General features: G+C 51.7%; 6 protein-coding genes across 6 annotated transcripts; 1 reads left to right on the top strand and 5 right to left on the bottom strand.

The window, feature by feature from the left end:
• Nucleotides 1-484: 484 nt before the first annotated feature.
• On the top strand, nucleotides 485-1672 carry Z518_11040 (uncharacterized protein; the record flags this gene model as incomplete). The annotated part of the gene is made up of 1 exon (XM_013411310.1): nucleotides 485-1672. One exon carries the CDS (start codon nucleotides 485-487, stop codon nucleotides 1670-1672), a length of 1188 nt encoding a protein of 395 aa, XP_013266764.1.
• A 4326-nt stretch (nucleotides 1673-5998) lies between these two features.
• Nucleotides 5999-6235, bottom strand: Z518_11041 (uncharacterized protein; the record flags this gene model as incomplete). The annotated part of the gene is made up of 1 exon (XM_013411311.1): nucleotides 5999-6235. One exon carries the CDS (start codon nucleotides 6233-6235, stop codon nucleotides 5999-6001), a length of 237 nt encoding a protein of 78 aa, XP_013266765.1.
• Nucleotides 6236-7410: 1175 nt separating this feature from the next.
• Nucleotides 7411-9030, bottom strand: Z518_11042 (uncharacterized protein; the record flags this gene model as incomplete). Its single annotated transcript, XM_013411312.1, has 4 exons — nucleotides 7411-7640; nucleotides 7693-8657; nucleotides 8707-8812; nucleotides 8865-9030. The coding sequence occupies 4 exons, from the start codon at nucleotides 9028-9030 to the stop codon at nucleotides 7411-7413; spliced, it is 1467 nt and encodes a 488-aa protein (XP_013266766.1).
• A 1132-nt stretch (nucleotides 9031-10162) lies between these two features.
• Z518_11043 (uncharacterized protein) lies at nucleotides 10163-11446 on the bottom strand (the record flags this gene model as incomplete). Its single annotated transcript, XM_013411313.1, has 2 exons — nucleotides 10163-11157; nucleotides 11209-11446. 2 exons carry the CDS (start codon nucleotides 11444-11446, stop codon nucleotides 10163-10165), a joined length of 1233 nt encoding a protein of 410 aa, XP_013266767.1.
• A 2832-nt stretch (nucleotides 11447-14278) lies between these two features.
• Nucleotides 14279-16030, bottom strand: Z518_11044 (uncharacterized protein; the record flags this gene model as incomplete). Its single annotated transcript, XM_013411314.1, has 2 exons — nucleotides 14279-15462; nucleotides 15838-16030. 2 exons carry the CDS (start codon nucleotides 16028-16030, stop codon nucleotides 14279-14281), a joined length of 1377 nt encoding a protein of 458 aa, XP_013266768.1.
• Nucleotides 16031-16788: 758 nt separating this feature from the next.
• On the bottom strand, nucleotides 16789-19110 carry Z518_11045 (uncharacterized protein; the record flags this gene model as incomplete). The annotated part of the gene is made up of 2 exons (XM_013411315.1): nucleotides 16789-18965; nucleotides 19032-19110. 2 exons carry the CDS (start codon nucleotides 19108-19110, stop codon nucleotides 16789-16791), a joined length of 2256 nt encoding a protein of 751 aa, XP_013266769.1.
• Between the last annotated feature and the right edge of the window lie 2044 nt (nucleotides 19111-21154).

Here is a 21154-nt window from a genome sequence, read left to right on the forward strand (position 1 = left end):
CCGTCTTTGTAAACCACTCATCTTCTCACACTGCATCCGATCCTCCTACATACCTGCCAATCAGCAAACCTGCACCCCCCGCTTTTGTTTTATCAGAACCTCCATTCTCCCCAAGCTTCCTTTCTTTCTCTTCTTACCATCTTCCTCATTCAAAGGGAAGATATCGCTGTCAGAGACACCGTCGAGGTCGTCTCTATCGCCACCCACGCACCTACTTCAGCTCCCACGCCTGCGTCGCCGCCTTTGGCTGCTCGACCTATTTGCGCAACCTTGCCAACCAGCACCAAACACTCCGAAACTCATCACGCTGTCTTTGCTTCTTCTGCCAGAATCCCGCCGCGTGGTGAGTCATTCATCTCCGTTGACAAATCCGTATCACCACCACACCGACGCGTCTATCGCGACATCTCTGTTCGTCTCGCTGACTCATTACCTACCAGCTGCTAGGCTATTTCACACGATTCCCGTTTCAGAACAGCAGAATATGGCTCCTACACCTGTTTCGGCCCTTGGTATGGCCCTCAACGGCAAGTCCGCATCTGTCGATATTCCCAAGCCTCGTGATGCAGCCGCCCGCCATGGCCGGGACACCTTCAATGTTGCACCGGCCGCATCCTCCAAGAAGCATCCTGCCACCTTGCCCACTCCTCCCAACAGCATCTCTCCAAACCTTCCGCCGCATGGCCGTCGAGGTAGTAACCAGCATGGTCCCGTGTCGCCAAAGAGCGCTCAGCTGGACTCGGATATTGACCTGCAAGACGCTGCCGATAAGCCACAACCCGCGACACTGAACGCTGAGGCATTGGACAGCCTTTCTGAATTGGACAGTGCAGGTGCCATCACTCCGAACATGCTTGCCAAACATCACCTCCCCGAGATACTACTGTCTTCAGGCCCCTTGGCCATCCGACACATCATGGGATATCTGACAACCTCCGTGCCGGGCTTCTCGCGCATCACTTCGGCCAAAGCCCGTCGCTTGGTGGTGGCTGCGCTTGAAGGCAAAGGCGGGGGCCCGGATGCCTGCCGTGATGGCGATGTCATTTTTGAAAAGGTCGGTTGGGGAAGATGGGACGCTCGCATCAAAGGGCAACCTCCTCGCGAGCGTCGCGGTTCTGCTATCACTCCCCCGGGGAGTCTACCGTCTTCGTACACGCAAACGGGGCTTCAGGTTCCTGCCCAACGCTCCTGGCGGACTGGCTCCGAGAACCTGGGAACCAGCTATACCGGCAATTCCGCCGTATTCTCTCATTCGGAGATGGGGTCCGAGGATCAAGATATGCTCGAACATGAAGCCGACAAGATGTCCTTGGACGATATCGATGATAATTATGTGTCTTCCGTCGCTCCCGAGCCTCTTGATGAGGATCTCGGAGACGGCGAGGTGACGGACGAAGAAGACTGGGCTAGCATTGGTGCAGAGGCATTGCGTGCAAGGTCTCTCCCGAACGCGGGCAGATCGGTCTCTGGTCGACTCTACCAGCCGATTGCCACGTATTCCTATCAGCCAAGGTACAGATCCAAGACCCCGGCAGACGTCGCTCACGCCGTTTCGGCCAAACCGATGCCTGTCAGTACTTCTCACGCATTTTCACTACCAAATGGCGCTGGCGTTAACAATTCCCAAGAAAGAGCTGCAATTGAAGCACTCTTGAGTTTGGGGTCGATGTAATAATATGATGATTTTGGAAAGTTCCACCGATATATGGGTCGGTCGAACATGGAGTCGGAGTATTGAGTCCCGGCATTCGACATGACCTTCACTACCTGGATGCGCGGCACTCGTTCACTCCTTGTCTGGTGGCTTGATTTTGCGACTCACCTGCCACTTTGGCGTTCTGGGAAATCCTTTTATCACGACCCTCCTCCACTGACGAACGACTTGATGACCTTGAGCCGCACGGGCTAGGCTGGCTCGGTTGAGTGGATGATCTTTAACTCTTGTTTATGTTTTGTCGACACTTGTGGAAACTGTCACCTCATTGTGATTCTTCACCAACCGACAGCTCGGTTGACATGTCTCTACACAAGGGAATAATGCTTCCATACTACCGGCATACTTCCCCACGGAAGAGACCCCCCCCCTTTTCCAATGATATTTCATATGTAATGCATGTGCTGTCTTTTCATGCTGCACACCAGGCGGACCCCGAATGACCGGGAAGCAGCAAATCGACATGTGTCCGAAGTACCAAGAGAGAGCAAGAGCACAAGACCTGTTTCGCAGAACCTCGATTAACCGGTCATCTTCGTTGATTGTACTGGGATGTTGAGCTGCAACTCTGTCATATTGAGTTATTGCACGGAGTAATAGGTCCTTGGCCAAACACATCTCTATTGTGGATTTTGTCGGTCGCCAATAATTATGGAGCGAATGACCAGCAGGCGCACCACATTATAGCTATTGCTATGTCACCATTTCTTTTGTTCCAGGCAAAGTTTGAAGGATTGAGCCGTGTGGGTTTGAGTTGGGAAGAGAGGGAGCCTGAAGGTCTTCTCGATGTGAGAGATTGAATTTTGATACCCTTCCATGAACACTTCGCATCCTCAGCCAGACGTCGCATCCCAGATTTACTGAAAGGTCAGCTGAGGACAACCGCACAAGAAGGAAGAGAATCAAGAAAGAATGCCTCGGACGGACCAAGGAGGTGGCCTGAGACGGCACTAAGGATAGGTATCTTTGGAAGAGGCGTTTTACTTGATGAGATGTCCCGTCTGTTGTGTAGAAGCCTTTTGATCGATTCGATCCAGGGCTTGGTCACGGTTGGAATGTGATTTGTTCTTCTATCCTACCACTGTCAGACGGATGAGCGGAAGGAGCAGGGAAGGGGAAATGGGTAAGGAGGCAGAGAAAATACATAAATTGCAAAAACATGAGCTAGCGGAGGGAAGATTGATTGACGGTCCACATCTGGAAATCAATTATCAAGAAATGTTCTCCTCAACCCTTCCATCTCTGCAAATCATCAAAGCTTCATTTCCTGCCTGTCGGTATACGACCGCAGCATTCTATGTATTTGTTGAAGAGGCCATACCTCTCTATGGGCCATTCGTTCACTTTTCCATGGTCCCACATGCGTCACCAGTGTCGCTCCGGTAGAAAGCCCAAGAAGCTCTTCTTCGCTTGAGGCTCCAATGTCCCGTATTGGAGTCGACGCGGCCCGCCGCTTCTGGAGTCCAGTAATTTATATGGTGGGTTGTGGATAACGTCTCGGTCAAAGTGTCACAAACGTTCAAGCCAAGTTCGCGTGTCAATAGATTTGAATTTGAGCCCAAGACGTGAAAGGATAGGAGGAAGTGCTTCGCTCCAGTTTAAGCTGGAAGGATGGACGATATCGGAAGTCTTGGTATCGTAACCGGCATCCTGTTCGGTTTGCTATTTCCTTTCGCCGTCGATGTAGAGGGCATTTCTCCAAGCGAGATGTCCATACATCTCTTTGCCACAACATCGACAAGCAATCGGCGCACATTCTCATCCAAGTTATGGAGCGCGCCGATTGTGATAGCACTCTGCAAACATTAGCGGGCTGGCCTCGCTTTTGTTCCGTATTCCTCGTTGTGTATCACCAATAACCTGCCCTATTCGTAGAATCCGCGCAGGGAGGCTCACCTATCTACCTACAAGATGACAGAGGTGCTCTACCACCAGTTTGGACTGGGTGTTCCCCGTGTCTTCCGCAGCTGATACAGGCGCCAGGGTTTCCGTGACGCTATTCCCATCTGTTCGCGTGACCGTGCCCACGTTGGAGCAAAAGTTGAACGATACCAGCTTTGAGTTCTGGGCTTCAAGATATCGAGACATCAGATTATGTGCTCTGGCGATGCAATCGTCAACGACACTCATTCGTTCCAGGTTGAAGTTGGCCGACCAGGCTGAGTGAATTGCAGTAGTGACTTCGAGGACGCCCGAGGATACCATGTCAATTTTAGCGGCGATGTGGGGTCCCCAAAGTGAACCAGTCACGCCTGTCGGGACAACGTGTTCTCCTTCCAGATATGCTGGAGGCTCTCAGGGAAACTATCGAACAGTGAGCAGTACTCCTTTACTGGGAAAAGGGTTATCACCCCCCCCAGAAATTGACAAGGGAACGTGTTGGATCTGTCAATGACGACCTGCATTTGGTTTTCGATCGACTCGTTCACTGGGAGATTCCCATTACCTAGCGCGTACAAGATAACTTGCAAGTTTGGCGATCGTGGCCTGCTCACAAGCAACATTCATGTTACAGACCAACCTCTACACAGCCAGCCGAGGCTGCAATATGGAAAGGTCTACCCTCGCGGGTCATTTCATGGGCTGTGCTGACCTCCCAGACGCCGGGTCTGGCTTACCTGGATCGTCCCGGAAAAAGATGGACTGTGGCCATATTGGAAGGCCTTGCACAGTCCGTTTAAAAGGGAGGCTTTCGACAGGTCGCCTAGCGATACGCCTATTCGATGTGATGTTGCGCCTTCCCAGTGAGGTCTAGCGCGACGTCGCACCGCGGCCTTGGGGCCGTTTGTTCTGCACTTCGCTCAGATAGATTCAATCAATCTCCTCCCCTATGTTGTGTGATCTGGGCAAGGTAATGCTCGACGGGCTTGAGAATCAAAGCCAAAGGAGTGCGGACGGGAAAAGGTCGAAAGAAGACTTACAGTATCACCACGTGATGATACCAAGTATGGGACAGGGCTACTTCTCATCGTGCATACACCGTACCAGGATATCACTCCTCGCTTCCAAGTTATCACACTCGTACACGACATCTCTGATGTTCTGACGCGTCATCTGTCGTGCCATCTTGTCGTGCACAGGGTGTAACTACTACTATGGCAGTCGTGACCTACGCCCGGCCGTAAGGAAGATCATATCCAAGACAGGGTAATGAATGCCCGTGACTTGGGGGCCCAATTTGTTGGACCTTGGATATATAAATAACCCTTGGCGTGCCCGCCAATCACAGCTATCCGATGGCTTTGACGTTACCGCACAGCTTCTACGTAAAATCTACGTAAGGCCAATGTCGGACACTATGATGCCAATCAACGGACGACCCACTGATTGTTGTGCAATCCGGTTTCGTGACGGTAGTGAGAGCACCCGCAAAAAGGAATCAGCAGCGAGGAATGATTCGACATTCAGACAAGATGAGCAAAGTTACAGAGACGAAAGCGACACTGAATGGATGTGGGGAGACGGCATCTTACTAGCTGCCCATGAGCGCGTAAAGGCTGACGAGGCTGTGAAGGGGTAACCCACTGACAATGATCTAAGCAAAAAGTTTGAAACTGTAGGAATAGTCAATCAGTCAATCAGTCAATCAAGTTTGAAACTCGAGGGAATTCCTGAAGAGGGACGCGTGTTTCTCAAAAATCCGTGCTATGACGACCTCATCATTTGCCAGCGTTGATGTGACATTCTTGTTTGGATTGGTGTAATCTGGTATATTGTATTTGTATTACTCCATATCTACTTAAGTGCACGATCCTGCATCACGCAGGGTAGGTGAGCCCAATTATTCATTAAGTCATTGCTCATTGTCGTGGTCTGAAAGTTCGTGTCGCGTGATATCATTCTGTCGTTCTATGCAACCGCATCATGTTGCCGGCAGGGTATGGTCGGTGTCGGGAAAAGACAAGGTCTCCGTAAAGGACAGGATCTCGCAATTTCGTGGACCGGCATTGAAACAGCTCGAAGACGTCTTGTCGTGCAGAACCGCGGAAAAACGCATATCAAGTGCGTCGGGGATCAGCAGCGTATGCACGGTCTTAAGCGGCAGCAAATACGAGGGCGCAAATGCCGATCGATAGGATGAATGGACGCCCCCAAATTCACTCCATTCTGCCGCCATTCCACGTTGGGGGCCCAGTGGGCATGACTTCTTTTTATATTGATGTCCCAACCAGTGACGACTCGAGAATCGGGTGGGAAGAATGCAGAATGCGGCCAAATCAAATGCGCTTGCTATAAATGCTGAGAAGGTGGCCCTGAAGGTGATGACGAGGAGAATCGAGTCTCTCAGGCGCTGGGAGCGGCGTAATGAATTTTGACACCAGGAAGTCCTCTCGCAGCAGCTCGGTATGCAGTAGACGCGGTGGAGGATGACGCAATTTCGTCCGTCGTCGAACAGTCCTTGGCGCCGGCGGCGGTCAACGTCGGTCGCATGGTGGACGGTTCGTTGAAAAAGTCATGGTCGTCGGGGATCTCGCGTGAAAAGCCGCCGCTGAAAAGCAGCCGCATTAAATTTTTGATCATGTTGGGGAGGTTGAGAGGAAGTTGAGGGAAGAGGAAGAATGTACAAGCCGGTACCGAGCAGGTATGTGGACAATTTATTCTCCATGCAGTCATCGATATACGTATTGGTGGGGAGACGTAAACTCTCTCCTCTAGTCGCTCGTCTAGACCCTTGGTATCGGGCTCGGGAGCCAAAATTGCGGGGGTTTGATAGGCAGAAGATGGCGGAATATAGCACTCACAACGCACCATCATTACGTGGCCTCTGGTGGTCGCTGCTGAGAAAACCGGGGGGCTGGTTGCTAGTCGTTCCTTGGAAGTGACAGAGGAAGGGGAAATTACCCACGCGCATCCTGTGACCAAGGGCGTATAAATACGTATCTGTCCTCACAACGGCTGCATCGCAGAGCAGCAGTATGGATTCCTTCCTGCAAGCCAGCAGGGGGCAATTCTCGTGAGAACTACACATATAAGCTTTAGGAGGCGTTGGTCTGGTTGACAGGTTTTGATGACTGAAGATGGCTCAAAGCATTTGTGTCTCGGAGCACGTACCACGTCCCAACGTTTTCTCCGAGTCTCGAGCCGAATGAAGTAGCATGATGTATGATGCCATGTCCTTTTGCATGAGATTGAGCGACTTCTCCGCTCAGCTTCTGTTGTGGGAGCCCCTCCCCCTGAAACAAGATATCGTCGAAGCCTTTTTTCCGGCACCACCACCATTTCGGGCCCGCCGCTAAACCGTTCACATCGAATCTCGATTCTTGATGCTCGATTCACACCAACGAGTCTAGGATGTCTTATAATTAGAGCATGGAGAACACAATCGTCACGGTGAGGCTAGGAGGCTCTTGGAGCTTCTTCGGACGAGGCATTGTATTGAATCTTTGACGTTTGGGGAGTCTCTTTTGAGAACCCTAAAAAGGTTCCCCGATCCTCGGCATTGACCAATTTGATGAATCTTTCCCATTCAGTAGCCCTTACTGGCGCCCGCGATTTCGAAATCCTGCCACAGAGTTTCTCCGAGTCACAAAGCCTCGCTGACTTACCAGGGTAGGGTTTTTATTGTCCACATTCTGGAAGTGAGGTTTGTCCAAGATCGGGTGGGTCGCTTACTGTAGCCTTCGTCCGTGCATGCCACTGTACGAACGACAGGAGACTTTGGTAATCTTGTGCCTGTTTACTTGGCCGCGGGTCGATTAGGTGGACTGATCCAACCTCACCCAGACGCCGTCACGCGGAGCCATGGTGATTCCAATGCTGAAGGTGGTGTCGCCATCTTTCATATCATACCGAGTTTCTTCACCAGGCCAATATACCTTGTCCTTTCGAGGCAGAGCTGAGTTTGGAGCTCCAGTGGGCTCGACGTGGTTGAAACTTTGCAAGAACCGGACAATTATATACGAAACTGTCATCATAGCCATGTTTTCTGTCAATCATGGTTAGCCTCATTGGCCCTGCGATCAGCAGATTCGACTTACTGCCCAGGCAGACCCGTGGACCAAGAATGAAAGGGGCAAAAGCGCCCTCAAAATCGCCTGTGGCGCCCGCCGTGTCTTCTTCCCAACGATCCGGGTTGAATTCACTGGCGTCGTCGCCAAAAATATCTCTTCGATGCTGCAATGCATAGATGTTGAAAGCCACTTTTGTCCCCCTTGGAATTAAGAGTGGACTCTTCCCATCAGGCCCTCCACCCTCCGGAAGGACCGTGTCGACTTTGGCTGTCCGCCCATTCAGGGGAACCACAGGGAAAACTCGGAGTGTTTCATTCAATACGTGGCGTAGGTAAGGGAGAGCTGCGATATCAGCCAGGGATGGCGGCCTCCCTCCCGGCAGACGAGACTCGATCAAGCCACGAAGTTTGCCCATTGACCGTGGATGTCTAACCAGAGCATAGATTACCCAAGAGGCAAACGAAGCTGTGGTGTCTCGACTGGCCAGGAGCAATGCCAGGAGTTGATCTCGCATCACGTTGGTCGATGTTTTTTCTTTGGCAATAAGCGAATGCATAAAGGATATTCCCTTGTTGCTCGACCCGACCATCTCTTTCTCTTTCTGTGCTTGCGCCTCTACCAAATATTTATTGACGAATGCCCTACAGATTCGACACGAGTTTCGAAATTGTGGTGAGTCTCGGAGCCAGTAGAAGTTGATGAGTTGCCCTCGCTGGCCTAACATCCGAAGTGCATGACCTAGAGCTGTGGAGAACTCTCCTGCACTTCCTTTGTTTTGTTCTCCCGACCAGTGCCTCAGGTCCACTAACAACGAGTGGGTAGAGTGCCCGAACACGGTCTCGGTTGCAAAGTCGGTACTCAACTTGAGAAGCACGTCGGCGATATCAATGGGAGCCTCATTGCAGTCTGCGGCCGTGAGTCTCCGAAGAAGGTGTTGAAAATGGATCTCTAATTGAACCAAATCCTGATCGAGGTTTCTTGTGAAGTGTGGCCTGCCTGCAATTCAGTCAGTGGCCTCCGGTTATGACTGAGCCCACAAACCTCAACATTGCCCGAGCTCGTGTCCAGTCCCGTCCGTCTAAAGCAAGGATCCCGTGTCCAATTAAAGGCCGAAAGTTACCAGTGCGATCTGTCCCCAGTTCATATTCTAGACGGTATTGTCAGTCGTGATTCTCCGTCTCCCAGTCTGTCGCATCAACCTTTAAAGCGTTGCTTGCATATGGTTTGGATGTTGGCGGGCGATCTGGTCAAAACCACAAATTGACCATTTACCCGCTGCGTATAAGTATGGCCGTGTTTTTCGAATTCTTGCAACATGAAAGCGGGCAAGCGGCCTGCTCGATCGGCTTTTAGGGTCGGGAACATCCTGGAGCAGGTGAGTCTGAGCATCATCAGGTCGGGGAAAGAAGTATGCAACTTGTCCAATCCCCATGGAGGCCACCATGGGTTGCGCAAATGATTTTGTGGCTGCCGGCAGCCATGGGCAGCAGCAAAGGCTGACCGCTCCTGGAAAGGCTGAAATCAGTACACTGTACGAGACTGCCCTAGTTTGGCGAATCATCGAGGTTGGACATGGGGAAACTTTGAAGCGTGGCACCTGTGATTGTCTGAATTTCTTTATCCATAACGTGGCAATAAGTGCTGCCAGAAGCACACCCAGCATATTCATGATGGACAATGAGGTTTGACGGGGTACCGCGAGTCTTTTTACGCCCGCTACTTGTATTCCCTTGTCGGAGAATATTTTCTGGCCTGAGACAAGACTTTACGCTGTGTAGCCTCAAGGCACGGTGTTATCTCTGAATCGTCAACATTCTTTTCTTGCTCATGACTCCGACAGGTTACACGGGAGGCGAAGCGAGATCTGTCGAGGTAGTAAGTCCGTTAAGTGGCTGAGGCCGTGGCTGATAAAGCGGTTTCGACCCTGGAATCATTTCATCTGATTCTCGCCCGAGGTTCACTGCCAGGCGAACACAGCCACATGCTGTCGAGTTATAATATGTGCTATGAGTGAAAGTCCTCGTCCGGGTCCTGGATCCAGAACAGCAACGATCTTTTTGTGGGAAGCCGATTGCTGAAATTCTTCCGTCTGCCACAACCTCTGCTAATACGTCCTCGAGTTAGGTACCTGGGGTATTTGTCGAAAAAGAGGGGCGCCCTGGTGAGTTCAAGACGTATAGAATCGACGTGATTAGTTGAGTTGAAGCTCGAGAACTCAAGAAAGCCATTCAGATGCTCCGGCGATGCTTGCCTTGCCGTATTCGCTTTTCACCAAACGCCCTACTGGATCTTTGCCTTTGAAATGATTTCTTCAACCAAATGAACCCCAAAAACGTTAAACACCAGTTTGCCATGGCTGTATACCGTCCGGAAAACACCTAAAAATGCCAGAGCTCCTGTACTCCACCCTATGATACCTATAACTCCTAACCACCAAGCCGAGCGCCACGCTGAACCCGATTTCATAACCCATGCCTCATCATACCTCGAACAAAGATTATATATGTGGAACCCACCGGCCCCAGTCCACCTGCTCATATGCAGATTTGGGCATCGACCGCAACGCTAGAAATGATTCGACCAGTACGTACAGCCGACATGCACTGTACGCAATCGCAACCACGATAGACGCCGGAATTCTCCACCAAGGGACAATTTCTCCATCACCAACCCTTCCCTTCTTCGTCCTTCTGTGCGACAAGTACTCCTCAAAGTGATCCATGAAAAACCATGCAACGCAGCAGATGATCATAACGATGGAAGAAATTCGCCACAGCAATTGCTCGATGTCGGTGGCCAGAGGTATGTTCCACGCGGCAGCATGAAGCCCCGCGTAGGCGAGGGTGGTCACTGCCACAACAGCGGTGACTTCTTTCTCCATGATTGGCAATCGATCGTTGCGAATTCGGTGGGAGTTATACGGCTTGCTGCCCCAAAGGTGTCGGTAGCGGTCGGTGAAAGCCGATGTGTAGGTGGGGAGCATGTCGTCGATAATAGTCAATTTGGTATACGGCGCCAGAAGATGGCCATTGACGTCGACGACATGGGCCTTGGGGTGCGCGGCCATGTACTCTTCAAGGAGGTTACGGTGTTTCCCCCCTTTTTCGGTATACGTCAGGTCGATGTCTTCGATGCTCTGATCTGGCATGTCCAACACAACGAAGGTTTGGACGTCATAGGGTTTCCGATACCATGCGATGAAACTCCCCAGAGTACAGACCACAAAACTCAGAGTTGTAATCTCAAGAGTGGTGGTTTCGAGCTTTTGAATGGCTCGAGCAATGACTTGGACGGCAAGCCAACCGACCTGCATGATAGCCAGGAACTTGGCCAAACTGTCAGATTTGCTCCGGTCATTGATCTCGATGGTGGTTATCCTGGGAAGCTCGATGTATCGCTTGCGGACCAGGTGGTTGACGTGTTTGGCGGTGATGATAAAGACAGCTCCGGTGCTGTCCCGGAGGCGGAAGCCCCCCATATTGGCAAAATATGCTGACGATGATTAGACCGCGCCGAATCTCCCAAACATGGAGATATGCTTACCATGGCGGAGAGTCCATCGTTCATCATTCTCCCTCTTTGTCTGTTCCTCGAAGGTTTCAGACCGTCGCAGCTTTGGTCGAGTCATGTCTTTCAATTGAACATCCTCCGTCTCCCCAGTCCCTAGACGAAGAGAGGCACTGTTGACCCTGACTATCGGCCGGGGAGCCCGCTTTTGGTTCAATCTGTCACCGCCTTGAATCCCCAAATCCTCGTCGAGATCAGATAGGATTTCTCTCATTTCGCGCCAGCAGGCACGAGCAAACGACCACTGGCCAGCGGCGAACATCATCACAATCTCTGGGACCATGCAAGAATTACCAACTGCGCGACTGTTAGTATGATAAGCAGCACCGCGCCGGGGATGAACACACCCCATTTGATTCTTCTCAGCCACAAGTCGAGTGCTGTATCAGTATTCGGTGGGGCAGGAACATTGAGGTGCACGGCCGTCCAAACGCAGATGAAGACTAGGAATCGGAAAACCAAGCGAGTCAGTATCTGGATCGCCAGAAATTCGATTTTGATTCGAAAAACGTGTAGGCCCCGTCAAACCGTCGAGGGGTCGGTGAACTGTTCTCACCTGTGAACAAACACGACCAGATTACGTCCATAGTTCCGCGTTGGTTTGGGGACTCCTGCCAGGACACAAAGTCTCCAGTGCGATTGCCATTCTGTCGTGCAATGCTCAAGATGGGAAGTGCCAATATCAGAATGATGGTGTACGCTGTTCTCATCATGTGCGTTTAGAGGATCTTATGGAGGTTACTTGGACGGGCCTTGGGCAACGAAGTAGGAGAACTGGCGCCGTTATATGTCGAGCAGATGGACATGTCGCAAATGAACAGATTGATTCTCAAGGTTGGGAAGGGAGTACCAGTTTCAATCACTGGTAATGATACGAGGGGATGTATGCAATGGAAATACCATCTGGTACAAAGACGCTGGGGCCGCTCGCCAACCCGCGATTGATTGCACTCTGCTCGGAACAATCTATTTCAGCCTTACGCCCGCGAACACACGGATTCAAGGCACAGCCGCCGATTACCGAGAGTCATCGGTTTTGTTGAGAGAAGGTCAATCGATGCGAAAGAATTCAAGGAAAGCGACGGTAGGAAAAAAGGGACGAGGTCGGCGCCGCCGCCTGGGAACAGATAGGTATCCTTGGACCTGAGTCTCGAGCATTTGTAGTATCAAAATCGTCCATGAATCAACCACGGCCGAAGGCTAGTGAGTGGTTCAAGGCATAACTACCACCTTTGGAGTACAAGCAAATGCGGCGGGCCCGGAAACATTATTGGGGCGGTTTGAGCACGATTTGATAGCTCGGACTTTAAGCGACATCCACACCACCCAAAGAGAGTTTAACGGCGCAGAGATGAAGAAGAGCAGACTGACGCGAAGGGCTTGGAGAATCACACATCGCCCCAAACGGAGACTGGCAAAAATGCTGCATATCGATTTCTTTGGGACAAGATCATGTCGGAGCCTCCTTACCGAAACAATTGCCCTCGAATTTCTGATTCACATTTGGCCCCCATTGGCATCATGTACGGATACGTATTCACGTAGACCGAAAATGCGGGAGGACCGTTCCGTCAGGTGGTTTCTACCGACGACTAACGCTGATTAATTATGCATTAGGCTGACCTGGCGAATGGCCGGTCAGAGAGGTTACGTGTTACCCTTTGCCTCCTTCTCTAACCACTGCCACTTTCCGTCGCCAATTTCCAAATCCATCAAAGGCAACGACAAAAGGGGGAAGAGGCCTTCGGCATTGGCGACAATATTCTTAGAACCAAATGCTGGTACAACTTGAATTACGCGCAATGAACGAAGCCCCAGATCTTTCCACTGAAAGATATCTTGGAATGAGTACCTTCCCAAACCGTCTTCACAGCCATACAGGATTGTTTCACCGACTCTATACGACATGCTCGATATCGAATTCTTGTCATCGCCGTCGCCCTCCTTACCGTTTCAGGAGCCTCTGTAGCCGCCAAGTGCACGTTTTTCTTTAGGAAGCGTACTTGGCTTCCTTCTGAAATGACGAATTCTTCACCGGAGCTCGCCTTGTTTTGAAGAGGCGGGAGATGAAGCCATTCCCAGATGGTTCCCAGGCGAGTTACCGAGAGTCGTCAGCTGGAAGGGTTGTCTGTGTGGATAAAGCATTGGATCACGTCTAGGATCCGGAGCCTGCCATATGTCTACGCTGCCGATGTCAGGACCATCGTCGGATGTCTCCTCGCCACAACCTGCGAGCGCGCTTGAGTAATTTGAAAAGGTCACTCTTTGAGTTCACGTGGTATGAGCCCAAGGACTGGACGGAAACATTACTGTGACTAGTTGAGTTGGGTCATGGACGTTTCATCATATGATAGCATTCTCCATGAAACCAGGTGAAGCCCGAAACCGAATCTACTAGCTCTCTGGAAAATGGTACGTGCGATCACATCGGCGACCGCGGTCGGGCTCAACCAATGACTTATGCGTGGTCCTTGCCATAGCCAACACCATGATCGATGCTCTCGACATCTTAGGATATGCAGCATCGAATGAGGTTAAGCCCCCTTTTCATCGCCACTCCCGAACAGATCAGGGCCAGTATCGGAATAAGCGATGTTCAGCTTGATGCGGATGACAGTGTCCTTTATTTTCTGGTTCCTTCACCTTCTCGCCCCGTTCTTTGTTTCGGATGCCTTCTAAATCCTTCAGTTTGGGCCTTTCTATCCTCACAAATTCGAGAATGGGGAAGGCGGATTGTGAGAAGTGGAAAATAGGATCAGAGCCGGGGGGGCCATCGTGTAATCCCTGACACTAGAGGGACACGGGACATTTCTAAGAATCGAGCTCGCACCTAAATCTGCAGTCATACCTTACCTCCACTGCATTCGGCCATATCGACAGTGGGGTGCGCTCAGGCTCATGCCCCCAAACCACGTCTACCAAACGTACAATCCCAGCGTTCACGACATCTAAGCCATCTACGAGTTGCCTTTACAAGGCGTTGAAGCCTTAGCTTGGTCCAGACATTAAAGGTTTCATTTCTTTTCGATATATGGCGACAGGCCGATTATACGACTTTCCAAGTCAGCATATTCTTCAACAAATTTCTCAGCCGCCAAATATCACGACGCATTGACCGTGGGTCCCTATTGACCTCAGTCTCATCACCATCGGGGCATTGCTCACCCTGAATTGCCACCTTCTCGCCGTCTACAGGGGCAGCAGTCTTGTCATCCGTCCATATCCTCTGTTGCCTGCCTTTGCGTTCTCTTTCCCTCATCTCTCTATCACGCCATTGCAGTTCGCCCACTTTCCAGCCTCTAACTAGCCATATACAGACTCCCGCCGCGATGTACATGAAGCTTGTGAAGATCTGGGGGGGAAGGTAAATCCACCTGTCGGAATCTTGGCGCCGTAGTTCCAGCGCGATGGCTTCAGCGCACGTCGTCGGTGGAACCATCAGAACCCACGTCAGGCTGAGTCCTGCTGGAAGGTCCTGGAGACCGAGAACCTCCGCTGCAACAGGAGCAATAGTGGTCCAAAACGTCCCCGCCAATGCCCCGCCCACGACAGCAAAGAAAGACAACAGCACCATCGGCGATGGAACAACCTCTGCTGGAATCCAGAGGGCAAAGCACACGACCCCACAGAGAAGAGTGAAGAAAGTAGCATTGTTGAGACGACCCCAGCGGTCGGAGCTGAGGCCGATAAACGGTCGGCCGACCATTTGGCCCAAGTTCAGAATAGCGTTGAGGACGGAGCCTTGTTTGGCACTGAGGCCAATGGCGCGTGCGTAGGCGGGTAAGGAGAAAAGAAGGATGGTGTAGCCTAACATACTGAACCAAGACCAGCCTTGGATCAGAAGGAATTCCGGGCGACGGAGAATTTTGGTGTCGAAGGCTTTATGTCGTGAGCCGGTTTGCTTATTACGGTCTCGCAGAAGATTCGAGGCTGTAAGATTGACCGCAAAGGTGCAGATTCCAAGGATGCGGAAAGCCCAAGGCAAGCCCAGTGTATCTATGATTCGTTGTGTGACCAGACTGTACAAGAGACCTCCAGCGCCAGAGCCGGCCGCGGCGATCGAATTGGCGACACTGCGTTTCTTGCCGAACCATTGGGCGATGATTCCTACGGATCCGACAAACAGAAAGCCCATGCCCCAGCCGAAACAGACCCCTTGGGCCAGGATGATCTGGTATTTCTGATGAGCAAAGCTGGCGCCAATGAGGGACAGAGTCTCGAAGAAGACGCCTAGGTGGAGGCATATTTTTGTCCCGAAGAGATGGATGATATGTGTTGCCAAAGGAGCGATAAGGACAGCCTGGGAAATGGAAAGGCCGCCAATGAAGGCATATGCGAGGGGCGAGGTATTCGGAAAGTAGTTGTTGTTTAGATAATAAGAGAGAAAGACACCATAAGACGAATTAATCCCCCATGTGTGCCCTACAGAGAATGACTGGGTGTTAGACGAAATGCACCTTGAATCGACCGCGATTGCGTGATGGGTAGGGTTTTAACTTGACCCCAGATTCTGGGCTCAATTAGGCTTGGCCTGAGATAGACGAATGCGGATGCCAGATATCTCGATGCGAGGTTGTCGAATAACAGGAATGAGCTCATACTGACCATTGATGAAGAAATTGCATGCCACACACACCCATCCATATCCGCCATCCGGCGGTGGATCATCTAGCTTGGGGAGTGTGGATGGTGCTTGTTCGAGATGGACGGTTTTCTCGGATTCCGTTTCTGCACGAGTATCGTTGTGGGAGGAGGTGGCCCAAGGCTCGACGGGATCAATGTGAATGCTATCTGCCATCTTCCATCATTGTATAGCTCCGTAAAGAAAAGCGAGGACAGAAAAAGAGAGCATATAGGAGTAGGGACAAAGAATGACGAGGGGGAGGTGACAAGACGCATATAAACATGGACAAGTTGCCGATGAAATTTTGCAAAGGAATCACCAGAGAGGCCGAGGCAAATCCGAAGAGGAGTACTTTAGACATTAGCGTATTGAATCGAGGGGAACGATGAAGCAAATGCGTGTGTTTGAATGACCGACGAAGTTCTGAGTCAAGCAGCCGATGTGGGAGTGTAAGAATTCTTTGACTAACAGGTTCCATCGAGAGGTTGTATGATTTTCTCAGAGCAGATCTGATCCACCGGATGACAGATGGGCGGACATGTCCTTAGTTGGACCAGCATTTGTGCCGCTTTCCCGGGTGAGAGCCGTGAAAATGGAGGGACGAGGAAATATGGAGAAAGTTCGCTGTGGAGAAAAGAGACCGAGAAGAAAAGGAGATGAATAAGGCAGATTGCGGGGGGTCGTGTGAAAAGTGACATCTGGGCATAGCGAGGCAAGCCGTCGGCCTCATTGGCGATGGGGTTGGGAATAGTTTGAATTGAATAGAAGCACACAAGATTCCTGCTGATTCTCTCGTCTAAGATGACTTCATGATTACCTGGACACCACCTCCAGGGGAATCCGAGACTTCCAGTGTCAAGCCCCAAACCTCTCAGTTTAGGTAGCCTCCTGTGCGCTAGAGATCCTTCAATGCAAAGTCCTGTAAAGCCCACTTACGCCTTCAGCCTCCTCTCCTCACATGGTCCACAAACAGCCTTCTCTTCGACCTTTCGCAAAATGCCTTTCCTCATCTCCTTCTCGGTAGGCTTGACGTCGACGTCGCGGATGAAGAACCTTCCTTCTTCACCGAAGCCACCGCCGCACTCGAAGCACACGAAACAGTGTTCATGATACTTACCTCCAAGGGCCTCGACGGTCAATTCGTCCAGAATTTGTTGCTTGCATTCCCTGCATCGCGCCGAGGTGCGTTTCGTGTGGCAAGAGACGCAGTAGGCATAGTTGTCATGTTCGACAAATGGAGTCGTGCTGTCGAACGGGTCACCACATTCGGCGCAGAAGAAATGTCCCACGTGCCATTCCGCGCCGGCTGCCACGATGACCTCGCCTTCGATTGGGGTTTTGCAGGAGCGGCAGCGGGGGGAGAAGAATTCGTGGAAGTCCAGGTGGCAATAAAATCGCAGGGGATCATTGGCCGCCTCTGGAGAGCCTGGCTCAATTCCTAAGCTCTCCACCCGTGCGAGACGTTTTTCTTCAGGTTCTGGGTAGAAGGAGACGCATTCCAATGGGGATGAGCAGTGATGGCATGTGAAGCATTCAGGATGGAAGCGGGCTTTGAGACTGCTTGTGTTGGAGCCAGAGGCGGTAACTATGCGACCGGAAATGGGAAGAGCACAACTTGAACAGGAGACTGTTGGCATGGAGTGTCGATGGAGCCATGGCAGACGATTGGACGGTGTTTTGTGGGGTGCGGCCCCCTTGAGAGGTTCTGTCGCCGAATGGTTGGGCAGTGGTCTGGCATGTTCTTTGGTGTCGTCTGGCTGGAGACTAGTTGACGGAATCTCCGGGCCGCTCTCTGGAAAATGTATCGCTGGCACGGCCGGAGCAGACACGGTCATTTCTGGAATCGCTGGAGGTGGCCTGGCAGATGGCTTTTCCTGCTGATTGTTTACTGTGGGAATGGTAGGGGCAGAGACTGCGACGTCCGACTCCGTGGATGTTAATCTGGGCAATGGTTTCTCTTCAGATTTGGCCATCGGAGATGACTCTGTCAACTTCATCGTCGGCCTGTCGATATCCGGACTTGCTCTCGGTGAGTCGCTCGGAGGTCTCCATGATGGATTGAAGCTCACAATGGGCCGACCCAGTTGATCACTCACAGCGGTGGGTGTAGGAAGATTCGGGCTTCGATCTTTCCTCCTCATACTTGTGGCCGCTCGAATTTCCTCGCTTCGGATTTCCAACGTGCCAGAAGACGACTTTGGCGTGTCAACTTCTTCAATGACATCGATGGTCGGGACACTGGGAGGGTTATTGGCCGTATATTCAGCATTTCGTGATTGCGTAGGCGGATTTCTGTGAATTTCGAATCGGTCAAATTTGGTTCGGTCCGGAATGGGATCGGTTTCAGGCTTGTCAAAGGTCTTCTTTCTCAACCATGGCAGCGTGTTGCCAGACTTGACCCTTAAAGGCATTCCGGTACCAGAGGCTTCGACAGATGGCGGCGACACGCCTTCCGTTTGCCCCGGTTCTTCATAAATTTTGCTCTCGGAAGTTGGGAAAGACACCTTCCGCGAGCCGCTGACTTGGCGTCGTTCACCGCTTTGTGTCTTCTCCTTGAGCTTGAGGTCAGGGTTTCGATATGCGGCGGTCTTCTCGTCTTCCGCCGCTTTGGTATTCCGATGCTTCCATACTAAATCGGCGGCTTCACTCTGGGCCGCCTCGTAGATTCTCCTTTCCTCGTCCTTGTGGTCAATCAGCTCTAACGCCTCTCGAAGATTGTGGGCCTCCTCTTTTTCCAATCTCCGACTAGCTGACTCATAATAGACTGCGTCATCCAAAGGCCGTGGAATTTGAACAGTTGCCGTGGGAGACACCTTTCTTCCACGGAGAACGGGGCGATCGCTGGTAGGAGGTTGAGCCAATGGTCGACCCTTTACAGAACAAGTGGAAGAGAAAGAGACTGATTTGGGGAGGGTTGCCGCTACATCCTCACTCCGAGACTCGTTCTGTTGAGCTTCGTCTGTGGATGAGGAAATGGTTGGGGCTGAGTCGGACCGAGTTAAAGATACCCGAGCGGTTGAGGAGGCATGATTTCTCGTAGGGAATGGTGGAGGCCGTGAGCCAGTAGGCCTTCCTGGCCGATTATTTCGCAGATTATCGAGGTAGGTAGCTGAGAATGTATGTGAGGACTTCGTGGAGACATATCCGGTTAGAAAATTGACGGAGGGCAACGTACATTTTTGCTCAGCGGTCATACATGTTGGTTGAGGAGGAGAGACTTTTCTGCCTCCCAGGCTACTTCTCTTATGAAACATGACGCGCACACTACCGGCTGTTTTTTCAACGTAATGAATTTCACAGCATGTGCGTCCGGATGCGACGTAAACATCAAGGACAGCGGCTCAGAAACAAGTAGTATCAGAAATGGTGTGAAAGGAAGTCAGCAGGCATGAACAAAGGAAAAAATATGTCACCAGGCTGGCAATAAGGCGAGAATCAGGATGACAGATGTCTTGCATTGAATGGTGGTTCCTCTATAGATGCTTTGACCGTCTCCAGCAGCGCGGTTGACCCACGGGCCCGGAGCAGGCAAATGGCAACTCTTTTTTGTTTGGGTGCAGGTGGTTGCGAGGCCAACCGGAAACTCTGTTCAGGCACCTCTGCTGCCCGAACCCCTGATCCTGGACGCGGCCTCAACGCGCACCGAAAATCCGCCATCGACGTCACTGTTGCTGTTGCTTCTGCTACTGCACCTCAATGAGAAGAGAGGGCGAACGTTACAGAACAAAACTCACCGCAGTGGGCCCGAGTGAAACCATAATGTACCTCAAACCCCCAAACAATGAGGACTGTACCAAGCGATTCACTCATTCTATCCGGGATTTGAACAGAGGACAACATCTCCCTGCGCCGACTCTTCAACCCTGGTCTGTATCTTAATAATACCAACGTAGGTATCCTTCGGGTATGCCGTGACTAAAGAAAACAGTAAGTGCAATGCCTCCTCTTCTCAGTATCATGCCTAACAATCACTAGTACTTGACAAAGAACATGATCAAATGCCAAGATGATGATGCCCTTAGAAGAGATCCAAGTCGCATATGGACTGGTTACTCAGCAGGACCAGCCTCGCTCCCGAAGCATTGGTACCAAAATCGCCGCCGACTGACATCGTTGTAGTAATTATTGGAGCAAAGTCGTTGTCGGGAAATCCGCCTCCGATTTAGGCGGCCTGCCTGCTTTGGGTATGGTCGCAGGCTGGGCGCGCCGCCGCTTTTGACGGCTATAAGAACCTCGTTCTCCCATCCCATCTCTCTCCTTTCGAACCTGTTTTTTCTTTCTCAACTCCGTTCGCCCTGACGCACCAGTCGTGCTTCATCTTGACACCGCCTCAATGTCTCTCCCCCTACCGCATCAGGCCTTCCATCCTCGATTCTCCCCTCCCCCGGCGGGATCCCTCAGAATCTGCCTCGTTACCTGAATCTTCCCATGCCGTGCCGCATCTGCCTCGTCTCTCCGAGTGCGCCTCGATCACCCTCCCAATCCTCGATCGCCACGACCTACACTTTCGAGGAGGACCCGTTTCGGCCCCCCTCTTGCGCCTAATCCCGCCATGGCGCATTTGACTTCGCTAGCCACACACCGTGCAGGCTCAGCTGGTCCCGCCCGCCATCCACGCTTCGATTAGGGCCCTGAGGACATGGGTGTCGACGTCAGTAAGTTTCCTTATTCTTGTGTGGCCTTGTAAAGGTGAATCCGCCTAACGGGCTCCCATGGTTATCTTCCCAGACTTGCAAACCCCCAGCGAGAATCGTCGTCACCGATGATAGCAACATCGAACATCGTCTGGGGTGCCGTGGTAGGCATTCAGCTTTCCATGCTGCTCCACCGGGGCCGGGGTCCTGCATCTCGATCTGGTGGATGGAGATATGAAGATGGCCAAGCGTAGCGGATGTTTTGGCATAGGCCGGTGCAGCAAGCTGAGCGCCGTACTTGGTGCATCCAATCACGAAAATGCCTCACAAGGTGATCGGCAGTGTGCCTGCATTGCTACCTGCGCTCCGCCTTGAAAATTCAACGTTGAAGGGGGGCTGAGTCCTCCAGTTCGGCCCTCAGCGGTTCCGAGGAAAGAGTCGCCATCCGGCGAAGGGGACACCTCAGCATGTCGCAAATGGATTCTCGGCTGCTGTCTCCTCGTTGAGCTGAAAGAAGTATAGCGGTTCCTGAAGAAGGGCTTGCGAAGACACTATGAAGGGGAAAGTGGGATTCGCCGGACACAATTTCGTTCCGACGGACGCGGATGTTGATTCTCCCGTCCCAGATGGTCCCAATGACGGGCTGGCGTGTGCTTGTGCGGTT

This window comes from Rhinocladiella mackenziei (assembly GCF_000835555.1).
Source record: "Rhinocladiella mackenziei CBS 650.93 unplaced genomic scaffold supercont1.11, whole genome shotgun sequence".
NCBI lineage: Eukaryota > Fungi > Ascomycota > Eurotiomycetes > Chaetothyriales > Herpotrichiellaceae > Rhinocladiella > Rhinocladiella mackenziei.